The sequence below is a fragment of the Trachurus trachurus genome, assembly GCF_905171665.1.
Source record: "Trachurus trachurus genome assembly, chromosome: 9".
NCBI lineage: Eukaryota > Metazoa > Chordata > Actinopteri > Carangiformes > Carangidae > Trachurus > Trachurus trachurus.
The window spans coordinates 29,221,408-29,246,152 of record NC_139895.1 but is presented as its reverse complement, the minus strand read 5'-3'; the positions used below and the strand labels follow the sequence as shown (position 1 = coordinate 29,246,152).

Below are 24,745 nucleotides of genomic sequence, written 5' to 3'. Positions count from 1 at the left end.
CCGGCCCGATTTCAACCAAACCTTCTGCGTTGGACTCCCCTCGGACCCCCAGATGATATATCCGAGTTTGGAGAAATTTTTATTTTTGGTCAAAAAAAAAAAAATTAACCCGCGGAGTGGCCCTTTTTTTCAAAATGGCCTGTGTGGTTTTTGGTCATTTTCTCCAAAACCACCGGCCCGATTTCAACCACAACTTCTGCGTTGGACTCCCCTCGGACCCCCAGATGATATATCCGAGTTTGGAGAAATTTAAATTTTTGGTCAAAAAAAAAAAAAAATTTGGTCAAAAAAAAACTTTAACCCGCGGAGTGGCTCTTTTTTTCAAAATGGCCTGAGCGGTTTTTGGTCATTTTCTCCAAAACCACCGGCCCGATTTCAACCAAACCTTCTGCGTTGGACTCCCCTCGGACCCCCAGATGATATATCAGAGTTTGGAGAAATTTAAATTTTTGGTCAAAAAAAAAACTTTAACCCGCGGAGTGGCTCTTTTTTTCAAAATGGCCTGAGCGGTTTTTCGTCATTTTCTCCAAAACCACCGGCCCGATTTCAACCAAACCTTCTGCGTTGGACTCCCCTCGGACCCCCAGATGATATATCCGAGTTTGGAGAAATTTTTATTTTTGGTCAAAAAAAAAAAAAATTACCCGCGGAGTGGCTCTTTTTTTCAAAATGGCCTGAGCGGTTTTTGGTCATTTTCTCCAAAACCACGGGCCCGATTTTAACCAAACCTTCTGCGTTGGACTCCCCTCGGACCCCCAGATGATATATCCGAGTTTGGAGAAATTTTAATTTTTGGTCAAAAAAAAAAAAAAAAATTGGTAAAAAAAAAACTTTAACCCGCGGAGTGGCTCTTTTTTTCAAAATGGCCTGAGCGGTTTTTGGTCATTTTCTCCAAAACCACCGGCCCGATTTCAACCAAACCTTCTGCGTTGGACTCCCCTCGGACCCCCAGATGATATATCCGAGTTTGGAGAAATTTTTATTTTTTGTCAAAAAAAAAAAAAAAAAACCCGCGGAGTGGCCCTTTTTTTCAAAATGGCCTGTGTGGTTTTTGGTCATTTTCTCCAAAACCACCGGCCCGATTTCAACCAAACCTTCTGCGTTGGACTCCCCTCGGACCCCCAGATGATATATCCGAGTTTGGAGAAATTTTAATTTTTGGTCAAAAAAAAAACTTTAACCCGCGGAGTGGCTCTTTTTTTCAAAATGGCCTGAGCGGTTTTTGGTCATTTTCTCCAAAACCACCGGCCCGATTTCAACCAAACCTTCTGCGTTGGACTCCCCTCGGACCCCCAGATGATATATCCGAGTTTGGAGAAATTTTTATTTTTGGTCAAAAAAAAAAAAAAAAAACCCGCGGAGTGGCCCTTTTTTTCAAAATGGCCTGTGTGGTTTTTGGTCATTTTCTCCAAAACCACCGGCCCGATTTCAACCAAAACTTCTGCGTTGGACTCCCCTCGGACCCCCAGATGATATATCCGAGTTTGGAGAAATTTTAATTTTTGGTCAAAAAAAAAACTTTAACCCGCGGAGTGGCTCTTTTTTTCAAAATGGCCTGAGCGGTTTTTGGTCATTTTCTCCAAAACCACCGGCCCGATTTCAACCAAACCTTCTGCGTTGGACTCCCCTCGGATACCCAGATGATATATCCGAGTTTGGAGAAATTTTTATTTTTGGTCAAAAAAAAAAAAAATTTGGTCAAAAAAAAAACTTCAACCCGCGGAGTGGCTCTTTTTTTCAAAATGGCCTGAGCGGTTTTTGGTCATTTTCTCCAAAACCACCGGCCCGATTTCAACCAAACCTTCTGCGTTGGACTCCCCTCGGACCCCCAGATGATATATCCGAGTTTGGAGAAATTTTTATTTTTGGTAAAAAAAAAATAATTAACCTGCGGAGTGGCCCTTTTTTTCAAAATGGCCTGTGTGGTTTTTGGTCATTTTCTCCAAAACCACCGGCCCGATTTCAACCAAAACTTCTGCGTTGGACTCCCCTCGGACCCCCAGATGATATATCCGAGTTTGGAGAAATTTTAATTTTTGGTCAAAAAAAAAAAAAAAAATTGGTCAAAAAAAAAACTTTAACCCACGGAGTGGCTCTTTTTTTCAAAATGGCCTGAGCGGTTTTTGGTCATTTTCTCCAAAACCACCGGCCCGATTTCAACCAAACCTTCTGCGTTGGACTCCCCTCGGACCCCCAGATGATATATCCGAGTTTGGAGAAATTTAAATTTTTGGTCAAAAAAAAAACTTTAACCCGCGGAGTGGCTCTTTTTTTCAAAATGGCCTGAGCGGTTTTTGGTCATTTTCTCCAAAACCACCGGCCCGATTTCAACCAAACCTTCTGCGTTGGACTCCCCTCGGACCCCCAGATGATATATCCGAGTTTGGAGAAATTTTAATTTTTGGTCAAAAAAAAAACTTTAACCCGCGGAGTGGCTCTTTTTTTCAAAATGGCCTGAGCGGTTTTTCGTCATTTTCTCCAAAACCACCGGCCCGATTTCAACCAAACCTTCTGCGTTGGACTCCCCTCGGACCCCCAGATGATATATCCGAGTTTGGAGAAATTTTTATTTTTGGTCAAAAAAAAAAAAAAAAAACCCGCGGAGTGGCCCTTTACTTTTTTTCGGGCCCCCAGATGATATATCCGAGTTTGGAGAAATTTTAATTTTTGGTCAAAAAAAAAAAAAAAAATTGGTCAAAAAAAAACTTTAACCCGCGGAGTGGCTCTTTTTTTTCAAAATGGCCTGAGCGGTTTTTGGTCATTTTCTCCAAAACCACCGGCCCGATTTCAACCAAACCTTCTGCGTTGGACTCCCCTCGGACCCCCAGATGATATATCCGAGTTTGGAGAAATTTAAATTTTTGGTCAAAAAAAAAAAAATTAACCCGCAGAGTGGCCCTTTTTTTCAAAATGGCCTGTGTGGTTTTTGGTCATTTTCTCCAAAACCACCGGCCCGATTTCAACCAAACCTTCTGCGTTGGACTCCCCTCGGATCCCCAGATGATATATCCGAGTTTGGAGAAATTTTAATTTTTGGTCAAAAAAAAAAAAAAATTTGGTCAAAAAAAAAACTTCAACCCGCGGAGTGGCTCTTTTTTTCAAAATGGCCTGAGCGGTTTTTGGTCATTTTCTCCAAAACCACCAGCCCGATTTCAACCAAACCTTCTGCGTTGGACTCCCCTCGGACCCCCAGATGATATATCCGAGTTTGGAGAAATTTTTATTTTTGGTCAAAAAAAAAAAAATTAACCCGCGGACTGGCCCTTTTTTTCAAAATGGCCTGTGTGGTTTTTGGTCATTTTCTCCAAAACCACCGGCCCGATTTCAACCAAAACTTCTGCGTTGGACTCCCCTCGGACCCCCAGATGATATATCCGAGTTTGGAGAAATTTTAATTTTTGGTCAAAAAAAAAACTTTAACCCGCGGAGTGGCTCTTTTTTTCAAAATGGCCTGAGCGGTTTTTGGTCATTTTCTCCAAAACCACCGGCCCGATTTCAACCAAACCTTCTGCGTTGGACTCCCCTCGGATACCCAGATGATATATCCGAGTTTGGAGAAATTTTTATTTTTGGTCAAAAAAAAAAAAAATTTGGTCAAAAAAAAAACTTCAACCCGCGGAGTGGCTCTTTTTTTCAAAATGGCCTGAGCGGTTTTTGGTCATTTTCTCCAAAACCACCGGCCCGATTTCAACCAAACCTTCTGCGTTGGACTCCCCTCGGACCCCCAGATGATATATCCGAGTTTGGAGAAATTTTTATTTTTGGTAAAAAAAAAAATAATTAACCTGCGGAGTGGCCCTTTTTTTCAAAATGGCCTGTGTGGTTTTTGGTCATTTTCTCCAAAACCACCGGCCCGATTTCAACCAAACCTTCTGCGTTGGACTCCCCTCGGACCCCCAGATGATATATCCGAGTTTGGAGAAATTTTAATTTTTGGTCAAAAAAAAAAAAAAAAATCGGTAAAAAAAAAAAGTTTAACCCACGGAGTGGCTCTTTTTTTCAAAATGGCCTGAGCGGTTTTTGGTCATTTTCTCCAAAACCACCGGCCCGATTTCAACCAAACCTTCTGCGTTGGACTCCCCTCGGACCCCCAGATGATATATCCGAGTTTGGAGAAATTTAAATTTTTGGTCAAAAAAAAAACTTTAACCCGCGGAGTGGCTCTTTTTTTCAAAATGGCCTGAGCGGTTTTTGGTCATTTTCTCCAAAACCACCGGCCCGATTTCAACCACACCTTCTGCGTTGGACTCCCCTCGGACCCCCAGATGATATATCCGAGTTTGGAGAAATTTTAATTTTTGGTCAAAAAAAAAACTTTAACCCGCGGAGTGGCTCTTTTTTTCAAAATGGCCTGAGCGGTTTTTGGTCATTTTCTCCAAAACCACCGGCCCGATTTCAACCAAACCTTCTGCGTTGGACTCCCCTCGGACCCCCAGATGATATATCCGAGTTTGGAGAAATTTTTATTTTTGGTCAAAAAAAAAAAAAAAAAAACCCGCGGAGTGGCCCTTTACTTTTTTTCGGGCCCCCAGATGATATATCCGAGTTTGGAGAAATTTTAATTTTTGGTCAAAAAAAAAAAAAAAAATTGGTCAAAAAAAAACTTTAACCCGCGGAGTGGCTCTTTTTTTCAAAATGGCCTGAGCGGTTTTTGGTCATTTTCTCCAAAACCACCGGCCCGATTTCAACCAAACCTTCTGCGTTGGACTCCCCTCGGACCCCCAGATGATATATCCGAGTTTGGAGAAATTTAAATTTTTGGTCAAAAAAAAAAAAATTAACCCGCAGAGTGGCCCTTTTTTTCAAAATGGCCTGTGTGGTTTTTGGTCATTTTCTCCAAAACCACCGGCCCGATTTCAACCAAACCTTCTGCGTTGGACTCCCCTCGGATCCCCAGATGATATATCCGAGTTTGGAGAAATTTTAATTTTTGGTCAAAAAAAAAAAAAAATTTGGTCAAAAAAAAAACTTCAACCCGCGGAGTGGCTCTTTTTTTCAAAATGGCCTGAGCGGTTTTTGGTCATTTTCTCCAAAACCACCAGCCCGATTTCAACCAAACCTTCTGCGTTGGACTCCCCTCGGACCCCCAGATGATATATCCGAGTTTGGAGAAATTTTTATTTTTGGTCAAAAAAAAAAAAATTAACCCGCGGACTGGCCCTTTTTTTCAAAATGGCCTGTGTGGTTTTTGGTCATTTTCTCCAAAACCACCGGCCCGATTTCAACCAAAACTTCTGCGTTGGACTCCCCTCGGACCCCCAGATGATATAGCCGAGTTTGGAGAAATTTTAATTTTTGGTCAAAAAAAAAACTTTAACCCGCGGAGTGGCTCTTTTTTTCAAAATGGCCTGAGCGGTTTTTGGTCATTTTCTCCAAAACCACCGGCCCGATTTCAACCAAACCTTCTGCGTTGGACTCCCCTCGGATATCCAGATGATATATCCGAGTTTGGAGAAATTTTTATTTTTGGTCAAAAAAAAAAAAAATTTGGTCAAAAAAAAAACTTCAACCCGCGGAGTGGCTCTTTTTTTCAAAATGGCCTGAGCGGTTTTTGGTCATTTTCTCCAAAACCACCGGCCCGATTTCAACCAAACCTTCTGCGTTGGACTCCCCTCGGACCCCCAGATGATATATCCGAGTTTGGAGAAATTTTTATTTTTGGTAAAAAAAAAAATAATTAACCTGCGGAGTGGCCCTTTTTTTCAAAATGGCCTGTGTGGTTTTTGGTCATTTTCTCCAAAACCACCGGCCCGATTTCAACCAAAACTTCTGCGTTGGACTCCCCTCGGACCCCCAGATGATATATCCGAGTTTGGAGAAATTTTAATTTTTGGTCAAAAAAAAAAAAAAAAATTGGTCAAAAAAAAAACTTTAACCCACGGAGTGGCTCTTTTTTTCAAAATGGCCTGAGCGGTTTTTGGTCATTTTCTCCAAAACCACCGGCCCGATTTCAACCAAACCTTCTGCGTTGGACTCCCCTCGGACCCCCAGATGATATATCCGAGTTTGGAGAAATTTAAATTTTTGGTCAAAAAAAAAACTTTAACCCGCGGAGTGGCTCTTTTTTTCAAAATGGCCTGAGCGGTTTTTGGTCATTTTCTCCAAAACCACCGGCCCGATTTCAACCAAACCTTCTGCGTTGGACTCCCCTCGGACCCCCAGATGATATATCCGAGTTTGGAGAAATTTTAATTTTTGGTCAAAAAAAAAACTTTAACCCGCGGAGTCGCTCTTTTTTTCAAAATGGCCTGAGCGGTTTTTCGTCATTTTCTCCAAAACCACCGGCCCGATTTCAACCAAACCTTCTGCGTTGGACTCCCCTCGGACCCCCAGATGATATATCCGAGTTTGGAGAAATTTTTATTTTTGGTCAAAAAAAAAAAAAAAAAACCCGCGGAGTGGCCCTTTACTTTTTTTCGGGCCCCCAGATGATATATCCGAGTTTGGAGAAATTTTAATTTTTGGTAAAAAAAAAAAAAAAAAATTGGTCAAAAAAAAACTTTAACCCGCGGAGTGGCTCTTTTTTTCAAAATGGCCTGAGCGGTTTTTGGTCATTTTCTCCAAAACCACCGGCCCGATTTCAACCAAACCTTCTGCGTTGGACTCCCCTCGGACCCCCAGATGATATATCCGAGTTTGGAGAAATTTAAATTTTTGGTCAAAAAAAAAAAAATTAACCCGCAGAGTGGCCCTTTTTTTCAAAATGGCCTGTGTGGTTTTTGGTCATTTTCTCCAAAACCACCGGCCCGATTTCAACCAAACCTTCTGCGTTGGACTCCCCTCGGATCCCCAGATGATATATCCGAGTTTGGAGAAATTTTAATTTTTGGTCAAAAAAAAAAAAAAATTTGGTCAAAAAAAAAACTTTAACCCGCGGAGTGGCTCTTTTTTTCAAAATGGCCTGAGCGGTTTTTGGTCATTTTCTCCAAAACCACCAGCCCGATTTCAACCAAACCTTCTGCGTTGGACTCCCCTCGGACCCCCAGATGATATATCCGAGTTTGGAGAAATTTTTATTTTTGGTCAAAAAAAAAAAAATTAACCCGCGGACTGGCCCTTTTTTTCAAAATGGCCTGTGTGGTTTTTGGTCATTTTCTCCAAAACCACCGGCCCGATTTCAACCAAAACTTCTGCGTTGGACTCCCCTCGGACCCCCAGATGATATATCCGAGTTTGGAGAAATTTAAATTTTTGGTCAAAAAAAAAACTTTAACCCGCGGAGTGGCTCTTTTTTTCAAAATGGCCTGAGCGGTTTTTGGTCATTTTCTCCAAAACCACCGGCCCGATTTCAACCAAACCTTCTGCGTTGGACTCCCCTCGGATCCCCAGATGATATATCCGAGTTTGGAGAAATTTTAATTTTTGGTCAAAAAAAAAAAAAGAATTTGTTCAAAAAAAAAACTTCAACCCGCGGAGTGGCTCTTTTTCTCAAAATGGCCTGAGCGGTTTTTGGTCATTTTCTCCAAAACCACCGGCCCGATTTCAACCAAACCTTCTGCGTTGGACTCCCCTCGGACCCCCAGATGATATATCCGAGTTTGGAGAAATTTTTATTTTTGGTCAAAAAAAAAAAAATTAACCCGCGGAGTGGCCCTTTTTTTCAAAATGGCCTGTGTGGTTTTTGGTCATTTTCTCCAAAACCACCGGCCCGATTTCAACCACAACTTCTGCGTTGGACTCCCCTCGGACCCCCAGATGATATATCCGAGTTTGGAGAAATTTTAATTTTTGGTCAAAAAAAAAAAAAAAATTGGTCAAAAAAAAACTTTAACCCGCGGAGTGGCTCTTTTTTTCAAAATGGCCTGAGCGGTTTTTGGTCATTTTCTCCAAAACCACCGGCCCGATTTCAACCAAACCTTCTGCGTTGGACTCCCCTCGGACCCCCAGATGATATATCAGAGTTTGGAGAAATTTAAATTTTTGGTCAAAAAAAAAACTTTAACCCGCGGAGTGGCTCTTTTTTTCAAAATGGCCTGAGCGGTTTTTCGTCATTTTCTCCAAAACCACCGGCCCGATTTCAACCAAACCTTCTGCGTTGGACTCCCCTCGGACCCCCAGATGATATATCCGAGTTTGGAGAAATTTTTATTTTTGGTCAAAAAAAAAAAAAATTACCCGCGGAGTGGCCCTTTTTTTCAAAATGGCCTGTGTGGTTTTTGGTCATTTTCTCCAAAACCACCGGCCCGATTTCAACCAAAACTTCTGCGTTGGACTCCCCTCGGACCCCCAGATGATATATCCGAGTTTGGAGAAATTTTTATTTTTGGTCAAAAAAAAAACTTTAACCCGCGGAGTGGCTCTTTTTTTCAAAATGGCCTGAGCGGTTTTTCGTCATTTTCTCCAAAACCACCGGCCCGATTTCAACCAAACCTTCTGCGTTGGACTCCCCTCGGATCCCCAGATGATATATCCGAGTTTGGACAAATTTTAATTTTTGGTCAAAAAAAAAAAAAAAATTTGGTCGAAAAAAAAACTTCAACCCGCGGAGTGGCTCTTTTTTTTCAAAATGGCCTGAGCGGTTTTTGGTCATTTTCTCCAAAACCACCGGCCCGATTTCAACCAAACCTTCTGCGTTGGACTCCCCTCGGACCCCCAGATGATATATCCGAGTTTGGAGAAATTTTTATTTTTGGTCAAAAAAAAAAAAATTAACCCGCGGAGTGGCCCTTTTTTTCAAAATGGCCTGTGTGGTTTTTGGTCATTTTCTCCAAAACCACCGGCCCGATTTCAACCAAAACTTCTGCGTTGGACTCCCCTCGGACCCCCAGATGATATATCCGAGTTTGGAGAAATTTTAATTTTTGGTCAAAAAAAAAAAAAAAATTTGGTCAAAAAAAAAAAAAATTACCCGCGGAGAGGCCCTTTTTTTCAAAATGGCCTGTGTGGTTTTTGGTCATTTTCTCCAAAACCACCGGCCCGATTTCAACCAAACCTTCTGCGTTGGACTCCCCTCGGACCCCCAGATGATATATCCGAGTTTGGAGAAATTTTTATTTTTGGTCAAAAAAAAAACTTTAACCCGCGGAGTGGCTCTTTTTTTCAAAATGGCCTGAGCGGTTTTTGGTCATTTTCTCCAAAACCACCGGCCCGATTTCAACCAAACCTTCTGCGTTGGACTCCCCTCGGACCCCCAGATGATATATCCGAGTTTGGAGAAATTTTAATTTTTGGTCAAAAAAAAAAAAAAAATTTGGTCAAAAAAAAAAAATTACCCGCGGAGTGGCCCTTTTTTTCAAAATGGCCTGTGTGGTTTTTGGTCATTTTCTCCAAAACCACCGGCCCGATTTCAACCAAACCTTCTGCGTTGGACTCCCCTCGGACCCCCAGATGATATATCCGAGTTTGGAGAAATTTTTATTTTTGGTCAAAAAAAAAACTTTAACCCGCGGAGTGGCTCTTTTTTTCAAAATGGCCTGAGCGGTTTTTGGTCATTTTCTCCAAAACCACCGGCCCGATTTCAACCAAACCTTCTGCGTTGGACTCCCCTCGGATCCCCAGATGATATATCCGAGTTTGGAGAAATTTTAATTTTTGGTCAAAAAAAAAAGAAGAATTTGTTCAAAAAAAAAACTTCAACCCGCGGAGTGGCTCTTTTTCTCAAAATGGCCTGAGCGGTTTTTGGTCATTTTCTCCAAAACCACCGGCCCGATTTCAACCAAACCTTCTGCGTTGGACTCCCCTCGGACCCCCAGATGATATATCCGAGTTTGGAGAAATTTTTATTTTTGGTCAAAAAAAAAATAATTAACCCGCGGAGTGGCCCTTTTTTTCAAAATGGCCTGTGTGGTTTTTGGTCATTTTCTCCAAAACCACCGGCCCGATTTCAACCACAACTTCTGCGTTGGACTCCCCTCGGACCCCCAGATGATATATCCGAGTTTGGAGAAATTTAAATTTTTGGTCAAAAAAAAAAAAAAATTTGGTCAAAAAAAAAACTTTAACCCGCGGAGTAGCTCTTTTTTTCAAAATGGCCTGAGCGGTTTTTGGTCATTTTCTCCAAAACCACCGGCCCGATTTCAACCAAACCTTCTGCGTTGGACTCCCCTCGGACCCCCAGATGATATATCCGAGTTTGGAGAAATTTAAATTTTTGGTCAAAAAAAAAACTTTAACCCGCGGAGTGGCTCTTTTTTTCAAAATGGCCTGAGCGGTTTTTGGTCATTTTCTCCAAAACCACCGGCCCGATTTCAACCAAACCTTCTGCGTTGGACTCCCCTCGGACCCCCAGATGATATATCCGAGTTTGGAGAAATTTTAATTTTTGGTCAAAAAAAAAACTTTAACCCGCGGAGTGGCTCTTTTTTTCAAAATGGCCTGAGCGGTTTTTGGTCATTTTCTCCAAAACCACCGGCCCGATTTCAACCGAACCTTCTGCGTTGGACTCCCCTCGGACCCCAGATGATATATCCGAGTTTGGAGAAATTTAAATGTTTTGGTCAAAAAAAAAACTTTAACCCGCGGAGTGGCCCTTTTTTTCAAAATGGCCTGTGTGGTTTGTGGCCGCTTGGCCGTGCGAGTGAGCAGTGGGTAGACAGAGAGGAACAGAAGGGACTGGACACAGCGTTGCGGTGAGGCCCACTTGGGGTCTTTTATTCTTAACAGGTGGGGGGTGGGGAAGGGATCTGAAAAAAGGGGTGAGGGACGACAAACAACTGAAATCTTCCTCGGCTTGGTGGCCGCTCAGGGGGCTCGGTACTGGCTCTCCTGGTCAGAGCGAGAGGGAAACAAAAGAGACCAGAGGTTAGTGGAGGGTGAAGTTTCCCACTGACCTGTGTGCTTGCTCCTCAGTGATTTCTCCTCGTGCTCCTGCTCTGTTCACTGCTCCAGTCAAACCAATCACTCCTCTGCTTCTGCAGGCAGGGTATATGAAGGCTGGCAATCACCTGATTGTCCTGTGGATTGCTGACACCTGGGGTAGTACCGCCCCCTCACCACCCCTCCCCTTACCCCTATGACTATTAGTCCAGTCATTTTATGAGAAAAGGTTAAACAAATTGCAACAGAAGCAAACTCAACTGATTTTGTATCCTCAGCATGTCCTGAGTGAGAGAAAAAAAGCCCCGAAGAATCCCATTAGGGGAAAGTTTTGAAAAACACCCAAACATATCCCATTTATACGCATATAAAACATTTTTTTCACATGAATAGGGTAAAATTTTTAACCTTTAGATATCTCCATGAAAATTACTGAGTTGATTACTTACATTAAGACAAACAAAAAATGTATTACAAGTCTTTTGAAATTCTTTGTTAACATGAGCAAATGTGCATAAATCTGCATAAATTGCACCGTTTTGATGGCACATGTATATATGAAGTTGCTGTGGTGGTACCGGCATGAAAATTGGAGTGAGTTGACTCCATCGGTCAACCGACAAGTTGACCACTTTAAATTTCAAGATGACTGTAAAATCCCCTGATCGCACAAACTGAAATACGCTGCTATGGCCGGGTTTTGGTTGATTTTTCAAGACAGCCACATCCTTAGTAGAGCAGGTATGACATGAGCCAATAGTGCATAATCCAATTACGTATGGCTAATTTGCATACATACAGCACTTGATCTAAACATTGGGTAGAGCAGGTGAAAATGTCTTGTTCAATCTTGTTAACATATTACAGTTAAAAAACTTAAGGAATGGAACCAAAGGCTACCCATGAGCATTAATAGAGACGGAGCATGTCATACCTGCTCTACTAAGGATGTGGCTGTCTTGAAAAATTGCAGTCATCTTGAAATTTAAAGTGGTCAACTTGTCGGTTGACCGATGGAGTCAACTCATTCCAATTTTCATGTTGGTACCACCACAGCAACTTCATATATACATGTGCCGTCAAAACGGTGCATTTTATGCAGATTTATGCAGATTTATGCAAATTTGCTCATGTTAACAAATAATTTCAAAAAACTTGTAATACATTTTTTGTTTGTCTTAATGTAAGTAATCAACTCAGTAATTTTCATGGAGATATCTAAAGGTTAAAAATTTTACCCTATTCATGTGAAAAAAAATTTTTATATGCGTATAAATGGGATATGTTTGGGTGTTTTTCGAAACTTTCCCCTAATGGGATTCTTCGGGGCTTTTTTTCCCTCACTCAGGACATGTTGAGGATACAAAACCAGTTGAGTTTGCTTCTGTTGCAATTTGTTTAACGTTGACCCCTTTTTTGGCCTAAAATTACTGGACTATATAGGGATTATGGCAATAGGCGAATTTGCCAAAATGCCGGACTATCCCTTTAAAGTGACCTGGCCAGAAGGTGGCTCAGAAGAGAGATTATGATATCCATACAAACAAAATGAAGGCTGAGATTTGTCATTTTGTTTTCATGAATAAGATATTGACCTTTTTCCATATTTTCAGGCCAGTGGCTTTCGTATGTCTGTATAGCTACTCCATAATATGACTTAATTGCTGTATCTGACGATGGAGTAATGGTTACCCTAATTTAGTTGTACTTGTTTAAATCTAAACAACTAAAATTGCTCGATATTTTATCCTTTATAAATCAGCAGCAAACAGTATTCAAGAGTGTAAATATGAATTATTTCTGAAATATGATGAACTCTTTCAAGGTAATTTTGAAAAGTTGTTTCCGTTTCATATCCCATTTCTTAGAAAGTCCCACAGGCTAATTATGTAGTTTAAAATGGAAAGACTACTGCATGACAGAAGTTACAGTAAAGCAGAGTAAACAAAAATGACCACTTCCTGGTTTTATCCTCCACGAGCCATGTAAGTTGCAGGAAATATGAGTCTGTCCTTCCTATGTTACAGCATTGAATATAAAAGTCAGTGGTGATGCAAAACGTAAAATATGATGTCACATCAATTGACAATTGACCATTTAGATATAAACGTTATCACCAAATTTCATCCCTTTAGACATGCAAGTTACATTATGATGTTTATGACTTTGTGAGTTATAACCAATGTTACTGTTTGACTGTGTGTCTTACACATGTCTGCACTGACGCTGCTTTTACAATAGTTTAAGGGTTTTTTAGATTAATATTGTGTCAGAATTATGATTGGACTGAAACCAAAATTGTCTATCAGTCGTGTGTTTGTAAAGATGAGCTATACAAATAAACTTGCCTTGCATCATGCATGCATCACATCCAGATGAGACTACTGCAATAGCACCCTCTATGGCTCATCATCCAAATTCCTCAATAAACTTCAACACAAGACCACACCACCCCGTCCTCCAAAACCTGCACTGGCTCCACATCCACATCACACACTGTTTACAATTTCAAATCCTCCTCCTCCTCACACAAAGTACTTAACAACCAGGCCCCTTCCTACCTCACAGACCTGCTCCACCATCCCCACTCCTGCAGCCTCCACTCATCTGAAGGAAATCTCCTCTCTGTACCTGCACAGACAAAGCACCAAACCTGGGAACCTGCAGAGCCTTTTCTGTCGCTGCCCTCTCCACCTGGAACTCACTCCCCAAATCCATCAGATACTGCACACACCTCCCAACCTTCAAATCCCAGCTCAAAACTCACCTTTTTAAATTAGCTTTTGATGTGTGATTATGTGTATGGAACTTTTCATTTTTATCTGTGTTAAGTGTCTTTGAGCAGCTGTAAAAGTATTTACAGTAACATATACAGTAAAATAAATTAACTTATTTTTTATTTCATTATTATTGTTATATGCTGTTCATTTATCATTGGGGACTTCTATGTTTGGTCACTCCATAAATCTAACCAGTTGAAAAGAAGTCTCTCTGCAGACAAACAGTCTGAAGTGTCTCTGCTTCTGAGAAACAGGCTTTTTGGAAGAAAAGGGAAGAAGAGGAGGAAGAAGTGATAGGGATATTGGAAAGTGAAACTATTGTGTCATGGTGCACAGCAGCGCTGTGATGTGATGTCATGTGAAACCGTGTATAAAGAGGCAGATCCATGAGCTGTGAAGCATCAGGAGCTCAGAGTGAATGAAGACACAGCAGTGAGAGCCAGAACCTGTCTACAGCTCCAACCATGAACTCAGCTGTCGTTGCCTTCCTCACCTGTCTGCTGGTCCTCTGTGCACAAGGTACTGTGAGAGTTTATTGTTGTGATTCCTTCAAGACCATGATCCTTTTAGTCCCAGGTTCTGTTGTCACTTGTTGCAACACAAGTCGTTTCCAGGTTTCAATGTGTTTCAGCTGAAAATGTCTGCAGCTGTTAAACAATGGTGGCAATGGTACAACAACTTAAAAGCTGGATGTAATGTGAAAATTGTTGCACATAGTGATGAACTGTAATTAACAAGGTCCTGTCTCCTCCTCCCTCAGGACAACAAGTCAACACATCTCAGAGATGCATGTGTTCAAAGGGTTTTGCCATGATCAACCCAAAGCTCATCCAGGGAGAGCCAGTCATACACCGTCCAAGCATCTTCTGTTCAAACACAGAGATTATGTGAGTAGCTGAGCTGAAATAAAGCACATCCACTGACGTGTTGTTCTTCAGCTTCTCTCTGACACGTCTCTCTCTTCTCTCTCAGTGTCAACCTCAGAGGAGTTGGAAAGAAATGTGTGAATCCAAACTCCCGACTTGGAAAATACATTCAGGAAAATATCAACAAGTAAGATGTCAACCCTCAGACACCATGACAAAGTGATGATGCTCAGGATCTCCAGCATCAAACACCACTGTGACTGGTCCAGGCTTCCACTGCTTTTTACTAACGCTGTCCTTTGTTGACTCAGGTCTGAGAAGAAAGGAGCTGTGACCATGACGACGGCCTCCAGTCAAACCAGTACTGTGAGCTCAACAAGAGTCCAGACCACATCCAAGCTGTAGGACTCTGCACTGTTTTCATCAGTGAAGCAGTTGTTCACCATCACTACTTTGTCATGTTGATACAACAAGTGTCTCTATGTGTTCATCATGTTTCATACTGACCAGAGGAGTTCAATGTGGCTTAGTGCTATTTTAATTTTAAAATAACAACTATAGCCTACGGTTGCCCTCTGTCAGTTTTTCCTTCATCAAGATCATAGTAGCCTATATTCACTGGCTTGATGGTGGAAAGACTATATTGTGGCTAAGAATTGTTCTCAAGAGGTTCCACCAGTCGGTGCTCTCTGTTCTCCTTCCTGAAGTTGTCCTCAAGTGTATATAACAAGTAAATAATCTGTATTTAATAACCTTTTTTCAAGAAAATAAAAACCTCAAAAAAAAAAAAAAACAGTTGATGGACTTGTATCTTTTGTTTCTCCTAATTTTTCAGTAGAGTAGGCCTATTACACAGATATTTCAAATTAATGACATGTTCATCCCTGTGTGGCCATCAATTCGCTAAATACCACCAGCTACTGGAAATTTAAAGATGTTAAGATGGCTGCCATTTGTGAAATTGGAAACGTGAAAAGATCTTCATAAAACACAGTGTGTTTACAAACCAAAGTTCTGAATGAAAGTTTGAAAGTAGATCTGAAAACGTTCACTGTTGAGGACTGAACAGTGTGGTAAAGAGGAAATGTGATTGTCATTTAAAGTTCTGGGTTTTTACTTAGCTTATTAAATAAAAGTGAAACCATGGTACAGCAAAGTCATAATAACTGCATCTATAAAAGAGTTCAACACAATATAATAATGTAACAATCAAACCAGGTCTTGACTGAACAAACTGACCTTATTTACAGTAATATCAACATCAACGTGGGTTCATATGCCAGGCTTCAGTAAACACAGATGAGGGTCATGGTAGCCAGTCCCTTCCAGTTCAGTGTGGTTCTTCTGAAGCCTGGAATCACAAAGAAAAGTCACTTTTCTTTTCTTTTCTTTTTTAAAATTTCATTTATTTATTGAACAGGGACAGTACAGTGCACATTAATTAAGATGTCAGATTCACTCAGAAAGCTCCTGCATCCTCTGAACCTTCTGATGGTGAAGTATGGAACATCTCAGACCTGACACCTGCAATTCTGACCCATTTGTACAATACACCACCACCTGTGTCCAGCCTGAAGATGTTCACATGACATCTCACCTACCACCACACTCCGCTACTCCTATGTCCAAGTCAAGATAAGATCATTTGAGTCTGTTAGTTGTTATGTCAGCATTGAACCAAGTGTTCTGTACAGAGGGACATATGGGATAGACTGGTGCCTGTATAATATATTATACCAATAGGTGGCAGTGTGAGCTTTCATTTGACTGGGAAAACAAACAAACATGAAGCACACTTGATTCTGATTGCTGCCACTTAAATATCCAAGATGGCCACCACCTCTAACAAGGAAATGCTTTGGCCCAATTCGAAAAAGACCCAGGCCCTGAACCCTCACTGACTGAACTGACGTCACTGATCCCCCTCTCAGGACCAGAACCAGGACCACAGGAGCCGGAAACATATCAGAGCTGGGACAAGGGCCAGAACCGGGATGGCATCGGAACCAGGACCAGGACCAGAACCAAGGACACCAGAACCAGAACCGAGACCATATCAAAACCAGGAAATGGACCAGACCCGGTTCAGTAGTGGAACTGGAACCGAGACCAACAACGGAACTGGAACCGGGACCAGAATTGGGACCAGGACCACAACCATCAGAGCTGGGACCTTGCTAGAACAGGAACCAGTAGCAGAAGCAGGACCACCAGAACCAGAACCATATCGGAATTGGGACAAGGACCAGAATCAAGACCGTATGGAAACTGGGACCAGGACAAAAAGCTGGAACCGAAACCACGGCCAGAACCGAGTCTAGGACCAAAACAGGGACCAGAAGCGGGACTAGAGTCAGGGCCAAGACCGGCATCAGAACAGGGACTGGGAGTGGAACCGTTCAGACTCCTGGGTTTGACTTCACATTGCTATGAACTGGGGGTCATTTCCTTGTAGTCAGTATCAACACTGACTTCTGGTGAGGGAGCATAAAGAACTCACTCACTCACTGACTCAGCGACTTGATGATGTGACAGGACAGCCCTCACACACTCACACACTTCACGTGAACGGGCCTCAGTGAGTCTGTAAGGGATCACATTGTTTTGTATAAGTTTATCCACAAATCTTCTGTAAGAACGATCTCAAATCATACAGTTTAACAATGTGCGAGAGGAAATATATGGTACGAGTCCCAGACTGTGTACGTGACAAAGTACTAATCTGTGAAAACAGATCAATCGCAGCAGTAATGAAGATCTTTTCATGTTTCCCTTGGCACAAATGGCAGCCATCTTAAAACCTTCAGATTTCAAGTATCTGATGTTTTTTATCAAATTGAGTCATTTTCACATTTGAAATATTTGTGTAATAGTCTATATTGAAATAGGAGAAACAAAAGACACAAGTCCACTTTATTTTGGATGTTTTTATTTTCTTAGAAAAGTTATTAAATATAGGTGATTTACTTGCTATATACACCTGAAGACAACTTCAGTAGAGAGAACAGAAAGCATAGACTGGTCAGTATGACACATGATGAACACATAGAGACACTTGTTGTATCAACATGACAAAGTAGTGATGGTGAACAACTGCTTCACTGATGAAAACAGTGCAGAGTCCTACAGCTTGGATGTGGTCTGGACTCTTGTTGAGCTCACAGTACTGGTTTGACTGGAGGCCGTCGTCATGGTCACAGCTCCTTTCTTCTCAGACCTGAGTCAACAAAGGACAGCGTTAGTAAAAAGCAGTGGAAGCCTGGACCAGTCACAGTGGTGTTTGATGCTGGAGATCCTGAGCATCATCACATTGTCATGGTGTCTGAGGGTTGACATCTTACTTGTTGATATTTTCCTGAATGTATTTTCCAAGTCGGGAGTTTGGATTCACACATTTCTTTCCAACTCCTCTGAGGTTGACACTGAGAGGGAAGAGAGATACGTGTCAGAGAGAAGCTGAAGAACAACACGTCAGTGGATGTTCTTTATTTCAGCTCAGCTACTCACATAATCTCTGTGTTTGAACAGAAGATGCTTGGACGGTGTATGACTGGCTCTCCCTGGATGAGCTTTGGGTTGATCATGGCGAAACCCTTTGAACACATGCATCTCTGAGATGTGTTGTCTTGTCCTGAGGGAGGAGGAGACGGGACCTTGTTAATTACAGTTCATCACTATCTGCAATAATTTCCACATTACATCCAGCTTTGAAGTTGTTGTACCATTGCCCTCATTGTTCAGCAGCTGCAGACATTTTCAGCTGAAACACATTGAAACCTGGAAACTACAGTACTTGTGTTGCAACAAGTGACAACAGAACCTGAGACTAAATGGATCATGGTCATGAAGGATTCACAACAATAAACTCCCACAGTACCTTGTGCACAGAGGACCAGCAGACAGGTGAGGAAGGCAACGACAGCTGAGTTCATGGTTGGAGCTGTAGACAGGTTCTGGCTCTCACTGCTGTGTCTTCATTCACTCTGAGCTCCTGATGCTTCACAGCACATGGATCTCCCTCTTTATACACGATATACAAGTTTCACTTTCCAATATCCCCCTTCACTTCCTCCTCCTCTTCCCTTTTCTTCCAAAAAGCCTGTTTCTCAGAAGCATTCTTATGCAGACTGTTTGGCCCAGACACATGTTTGTCTGCAGAAACGCGTCTTTGTAATTATGTCTAAATGAAGAGGGAATGCATGTAATTCATCATCAGTGTACTTGCACACCAAAAACACAGTCTAATGATTGATGGAGAAAAGCATTTCTCCATACACTTTCCACACTAGAGTGCCTTCACTGAGTTGTAAAGCCCCTTTATTTTGGTGTCACTTTCTAATGTTGCAATGTTGCAACTTAATGCTTAAATCTGTGAAATATGTGATTACACTCAGGTTCACAGACCTGCAGGTTCAATTTGTGTCAATAATCAAATCTACTTCAAACTTCTCATAGCTGCAAAGAGAAAAACTTGACATTCAACTGGTTAGATTCATGGATGGGCCTTTGCCTTGTCTTAACAACTACAGAAAGCACAATGCTAATTACTCATACCCTCCAACACACATTTATGCAGCACTTTTCCCAACACACTCTCCTACCATACACATATTCACCCACCCGTGATAGACAATTTAATTTTCAGTCCAATCATAACCCCTACATAATATTAATCTTTTTTTTTTTTTAAACTGAAAACTCTCAAACTAAAGTAAAGTAACATGAGGACAGACATAGACACAGTCAAACAGTTACATTGGTCATTTTGGTAAAGGAACCAGAATTTCATACATAGATTAAAAAAGACTTAAAAATAAGAAATACTTCTGATTTGTGTTAATAGTCAGGAATCTAGATGTTTAAATGAGGCAACAGATCACAGAACAGTGTTAGGAGAGCAGGTGGTCTCTGAAGAGGATGGAGAGACACACATGAGTGTGCACAGGGATGGTGATACCAGTCAACATTCCTTGGAACACAGAGGGAGCATAAGACTGAATGATGGAGTTCAGGTAGATGATGCAGCCCCCCATGTCATCTTTAAGGTGCTATGAAATAATAATGAAACATTACGAGATGGAGTTGTTATTATGGGCAAATGCATTGCCAGAACTACATTCCAGACATGGCTGCTGGGCAGAGTGATTTCAAAAGGGCAAGTAGTTCTGAGTATTTGCTTCATGTGTTGTAATGTTACATAATTTACTGTTGTAATGTTACATGATTATTTCATAGCGTGATGAATGTGCAGGTCACAACTTGTCAACAAGAGCGTTTTGGAGTTGTTGGATTGTGTATTTAAAGAGTTGTGAGGAACAGGGGACAATGTACCGTTCACCTCTATTGTGTTTGCTGAGCAGCTCACGTCTCTGCCTCGGGGATCTCAAAACAACATGCACCGATAATTACAGGTAATAAACTTACCCCTATGACTATAGGGATTATGGAAATAGGTGAATTTGCCCAAAAAGTTGGACTATCCCTTTAAAGTTACCTGACCGGAAGGTGGCTCAGAAGAGAGATAATGATATCCATACAAACAAACTGAAGGCTGAGATTTGTCATTTTGTTTTCATGAATAAGATATTGACCTTTTTCCATCTTTTCAGGCCAGTGGCTTTCGTATGTCTGTATACTCCACAATATGACTTCATTGCTGTATCTGAGGATGGAGTAATGGTTACCCTAATTTAGCTGTACTTGTTTAAATCTAAATAAATAAAATTGCTCGATATTTTATCCTTTATACCTGACACCAATTATGTTTTACAATTGACATTTGAAATGATGAAGGCACTTGAAAATGACATGGTCGAACAAAATGTAAACTATACTTTGGTGTTTCATTTTTACCTCTTTACACAAGATTTCTTTAAACTGCTTTTTTTTCTCCTTTTCTTTTTTCTTTTTTTAAATACAAAATGAACCAAAATACTGTGGAAGATCTTGGGTGGATAATAATGAGAACAAATATGAAACAAAATTGAAATCATACTCTAAATCTCTCTAAAATAAAAATAATGTCAAGTTTGTATTTGAATTGAACACTTTAACTAAGCTTTTTTTTTACGAGATATTTTGTCAATGCTGATCTGTAGAACAAACCATAAAGTGCATCTTTGGATGGATGGGAAAAGCAACACTGAATGGAAGCAAAGGTAGCAGCAAACAGTATTCAAGAGTGTAAATATGAATTATTTCTGAAATATGATGAACTCTTTCAAGGTAATTTTGAAAAGTTGTTTCCGTTTCATATCCCATTTCTTAGAAAGTCCCACAGGCTAATTATGTAGTTTAAAATGGAAAGACTATGCACTGCATGACAGAAGTTAAAGCAGAGTAAACAAAAATGACCACTTCCTGGTTTTATCCTCCATGAGCCAAATAAGTCTGTCCTTCCTGTGTTACAGCATTGAATATAAAAGCCAATGGTGATACTGCAAAATATGATGTCACAGTGAGGTTAGCAATTGACCATTTTGATATAAAGGTTAACAACTAATTTCATCCCTTTAGACATGTGAGTTACATTATGATCAGTCTATGACTTTGTGAGTTATAACCAATGTTACTGTTTGACTGTGTGTCTTACACATGTCTGCACTGACGCTGCTTTTACAATAATTTTGAGGTTTTTTTAATTAATATTGTGTCAGAGTTATGATTGGACTGAAACCAAAATTGTCTATCAGTGGTGTGTAAATGTGTGTTTATGGTAGGACAGTGTGTAGGGAAAGTGCTGGTTGGAATGGGTGAATGTGATTAACAGTGTAAGTGCTTTTTGTTTGTAAAGATGAGCTATGCTATACAAATAAACTTGCCTTGCATCATGCATGCATCACATCCAGATGAGACTACTACAATAGCACCCTCTATGGCTAATCATCCAAATTCCTCAATAAACTTCAACACAAGACCAACAACCAGGCCCCCCATACAGTACCTCACAGACCTGCTCCACCATCCCCACTCCTGCAGCCTCCACTCATCTGAAGGAAATCTCCTCTCTGTACCTGCACAGACAAAGCACCAAACCTGGGAACCTGCAGAGCCTTTTCTGTCGCTGCCCTCTCCACCTGGAACTCACTCCCCAAACCCATCAGAGACTGCACACACCTCCCAACCTTCAAATCCCAGCTCAAAACTCACCTTTTTAAATTAGCTTTTGATGTGTGATTATGTGTATGGAACTTTTCATTTTTATCTGTGTTAAGTGTCTTTGAGCAGCTGTAAAAGTATTTACAGTAACATATACAGTAAAATAAATTAACTTATTTTTTATTTCATTATTATTGTTATATGCTGTTCATTTATCATTGGGGACTTCTATGTTTGGTCAATCCATAAATCTAACCAGTTGAAAAGAAGTCTCTCTGCAGACAAACAGTCTGAAGTGTCTCTGCTTCTGAGAAACAGGCTTTTTGGAAGAAAAGGGAAGAAGAGGAGGAAGAAGTGATAGGGATATTGGAAAGTGAAACTATTGTGTCATGGTGCACAGCAGCGCTGTGATGTCATGTGAAACCGTGTATAAAGAGGCAGATCCATGAGCTGTGAAGCATCAGGAGCTCAGAGTGAATGAAGACACAGCAGTGAGAGCCAGAACCTGTCTACAGCTCCAACCATGAACTCAGCTGTCGTTGCCTTCCTCACCTGTCTGCTGGTCCTCTGTGCACAAGGTACTGTGAGAGTTTATTGTTGTGATTCCTTCAAGACCATGATCCTTTTAGTCCCAGGTTCTGTTGTCACTTGTTGCAACACAAGTCGTTTCCAGGTTTCAATGTGTTTCAGCTGAAAATGTCTGCAGCTGTTAAACAATGGTGGCAATGGTACAACAACTTCAAAGCTGGATGTAATGTGAAAATTGTTGCACATAGTGATGAACTGTAATTAACAAGGTCCTGTCTCCTCCTCCCTCAGGACAAGACAACACATCTCAGAGATGCATGTGTTCAAAGGGTTTCGCCATGATCAACCCAAAGCTCATCCAGGGAGAGCCAGTCATACACCGTCCAAGCATCTTCTGTTCAAACACAGAGATTATGTGAGTAGCTGAGCTGAAATAAAGCACATCCACTGACGTGTTGTTCTTCAGCTTCTCTCTGACACGTCTCTCTCTTCCCTCTCAGTGTCAACCTCAGAGGAGTTGGAAAGAAATGTGTGAATCCAAACTCCCGACTTGGAAAATACATTCAGGAAAATATCAACAAGTAAGATGTCAACCCTCAGACACCATGACAAAGTGATGATGCTCAGGATCTCCAGCATCAAACACCACTGTGACTGGTCCAGGCTTCCACTGCTTTTTACTAACGCTGTCCTTTGTTGACTCAGGTCTGAGAAGAAAGGAGCTGTGACCATGACGACGGCCTCCAGTCAAACCAGTACTGTGAGCTCAACAAGAGTCCAGACCACATCCAAGCTGTAGGACTCTGCACTGTTTTCATCAGTGAAGCAGTTGTTCACCATCACTACTTTGTCATGTTGATACAACAAGTGTCTCTATGTGTTCATCATGTTTCATACTGACCAGAGGAGTTCAATGTGGCTTAGTGCTATTTTAATTTTAAAATAACAACTATAGCCTACGGTTGCCCTCTGTCAGTTTTTCCTTCATCAAGATCATAGTAGCCTATATTCACTGGCTTGATGGTGGAAAGACTATATTGTGGCTAAGAATTGTTCTCAAGAGGTTCCACCAGTCGGTGCTCTCTGTTCTCCTTCCTGAAGTTGTCCTCAAGTGTATATAACAAGTAAATAATCTGTATTTAATAACCTTTTTTCAAGAAAATAAAAACCTCAAAAAAAAAAAAACAGTTGATGGACTTGTATCTTTTGTTTCTCCTAATTTTTCAGTAGAGTAAGCCTATTACACAAATATTTCAAATGAATGACATGTTCATCCCTCTGTGGCCATCAATTCGCTAAATACCACCAGCTACTGGAAATTTAAAGATGTTAAGATGGCTGCCATTTGTAAAATTGGAAACGTGAAAAGATCTTCATAAAACACAGTGTGTTTACAAACCAAAGTTCTGAATGAAAGTTTGAAAGTAGATCTGAAAACGTTCACTGTTGAGGACTGAACAGTGTGGTAAAGAGGAAATGTGATTGTCATTTAAAGTTCTGGGTTTTTACTTAGCCTACTCAATAAAAGTGAAAACATGGTAGGCTACAGCAAAGTCATAATAACTGCATCTATAAAAGAGTTCAACACAATATAATAATGTAACAATCAAACCAGGTCTTGACTGAACAAACTGACCTTATTTACAGTAATATCAACATCAACGTGGGTTCATATGCCAGGCTTCAGTAAACACAGATGAGGGTCATGGTAGCCAGTCCCTTCCAGTTCAGTGTGGTTCTTCTGAAGCCTGGAATCACAAAGAAAAGTCACTTTTTTTTCTTTTCTTTTTTTTTTTTTTTTTTAAATTTCATTTATTTATTGAACAGGGACAGTACAGTGCACATTAATTAAGATGTCAGATTCACTCAGAAAGCTCCTGCATCCTCTGAACCTTCTGATGGTGAAGTATGGAACATCTCAGACGTGACACCTGCAATTCTCCTGTAGCCTCGTAAACCAGCCGCTCCCGGAAATGCAATTCATTTCATTTCTGAGGGAGAGTCTGGCCTCATCCCCTTTGTAAGCGTTTGGGGTGGGCGGGAGTAGTAGCGTTGACAGACAGTTGGTGTAGTGACGGGGCTTTGCACCAGTAGGTCCCTGATTGGCCAACGTGCTGTGTCAATCACAGCAGCGATGCTGATTGGCTCGGCCTTCTGAGGGTTTCAGGCAAAACGCTTACAACGGGGATGAGGCCAGACTCTCCCTCAGAAATGAAATGAATTGCATTTCCGGGAGCGGCTGGTTTACGAGGCTAATTCTCCTGACCCATTTGTACAATACACCACCACCTGTGTCCAGCCTGAAGATGTTCACACGACATCTCACCTACCACCACACTCCGCTACTCCTATGTCCAAGTCAAGATAAGATCATTTGAGTCTGTTAGTTGTTATGTCAGCATTGAACCAAGTGTTCTGTACAGAGGGACATATGGGATAGACTGGTGCCTGTATAATATATTATACCAATAGGTGGCAGTGTGAGCTTTCATTTGACTGGGAAAACAAACAAACATGAAGCACACTTGACTCTGATTGCTGCCACTTAAATATCCAAGATGGCCGCCACCTCTAACAAGGAAATGCTTTGGCCCAATTCGAAAAAGACCCAGGCCCTGAACCCTCACTGACTGAACTGACGTCACTGATCCCCCTCTCAGGACCAGAACCAGGACCACAGGAGCCGGAAACATATCAGAGCTGGGACAAGGGCCAGAA

The 24,745-nt window shown here is 41.2% G+C and overlaps 3 protein-coding genes across 3 annotated transcripts; 2 read left to right on the top strand and 1 right to left on the bottom strand.

The window, feature by feature from the left end:
• The first annotated feature begins 13,955 nt into the window (after positions 1 to 13,955).
• LOC310990859 (C-X-C motif chemokine 11-1-like) lies at positions 13,956 to 15,176 on the top strand. The gene is made up of 4 exons (XM_083978391.1): positions 13,956 to 14,054; positions 14,296 to 14,422; positions 14,508 to 14,588; positions 14,713 to 15,176. Exons 1-4 carry the CDS (start codon positions 14,000 to 14,002, stop codon positions 14,804 to 14,806), a joined length of 357 nt encoding a protein of 118 aa, XP_083834517.1. The 5' UTR covers positions 13,956 to 13,999; the 3' UTR covers positions 14,807 to 15,176.
• Positions 15,177 to 17,325: 2,149 nt separating this feature from the next.
• LOC310991709 (C-X-C motif chemokine 11-1-like) lies at positions 17,326 to 18,385 on the bottom strand. Its single transcript, XM_083979582.1, has 4 exons — positions 18,279 to 18,385; positions 17,909 to 18,032; positions 17,743 to 17,823; positions 17,326 to 17,618 (listed from the first exon to the last, which is right to left on the bottom strand). The coding sequence occupies exons 1-4, from the start codon at positions 18,331 to 18,333 to the stop codon at positions 17,525 to 17,527; spliced, it is 354 nt and encodes a 117-aa protein (XP_083835708.1). The 5' UTR covers positions 18,334 to 18,385; the 3' UTR covers positions 17,326 to 17,524.
• A 3,585-nt stretch (positions 18,386 to 21,970) lies between these two features.
• LOC310991251 (C-X-C motif chemokine 11-1-like) lies at positions 21,971 to 23,196 on the top strand. The gene is made up of 4 exons (XM_083978887.1): positions 21,971 to 22,077; positions 22,319 to 22,442; positions 22,528 to 22,608; positions 22,733 to 23,196. The coding sequence occupies exons 1-4, from the start codon at positions 22,023 to 22,025 to the stop codon at positions 22,824 to 22,826; spliced, it is 354 nt and encodes a 117-aa protein (XP_083835013.1). The 5' UTR covers positions 21,971 to 22,022; the 3' UTR covers positions 22,827 to 23,196.
• The last annotated feature ends 1,549 nt before the right edge of the window (positions 23,197 to 24,745 follow it).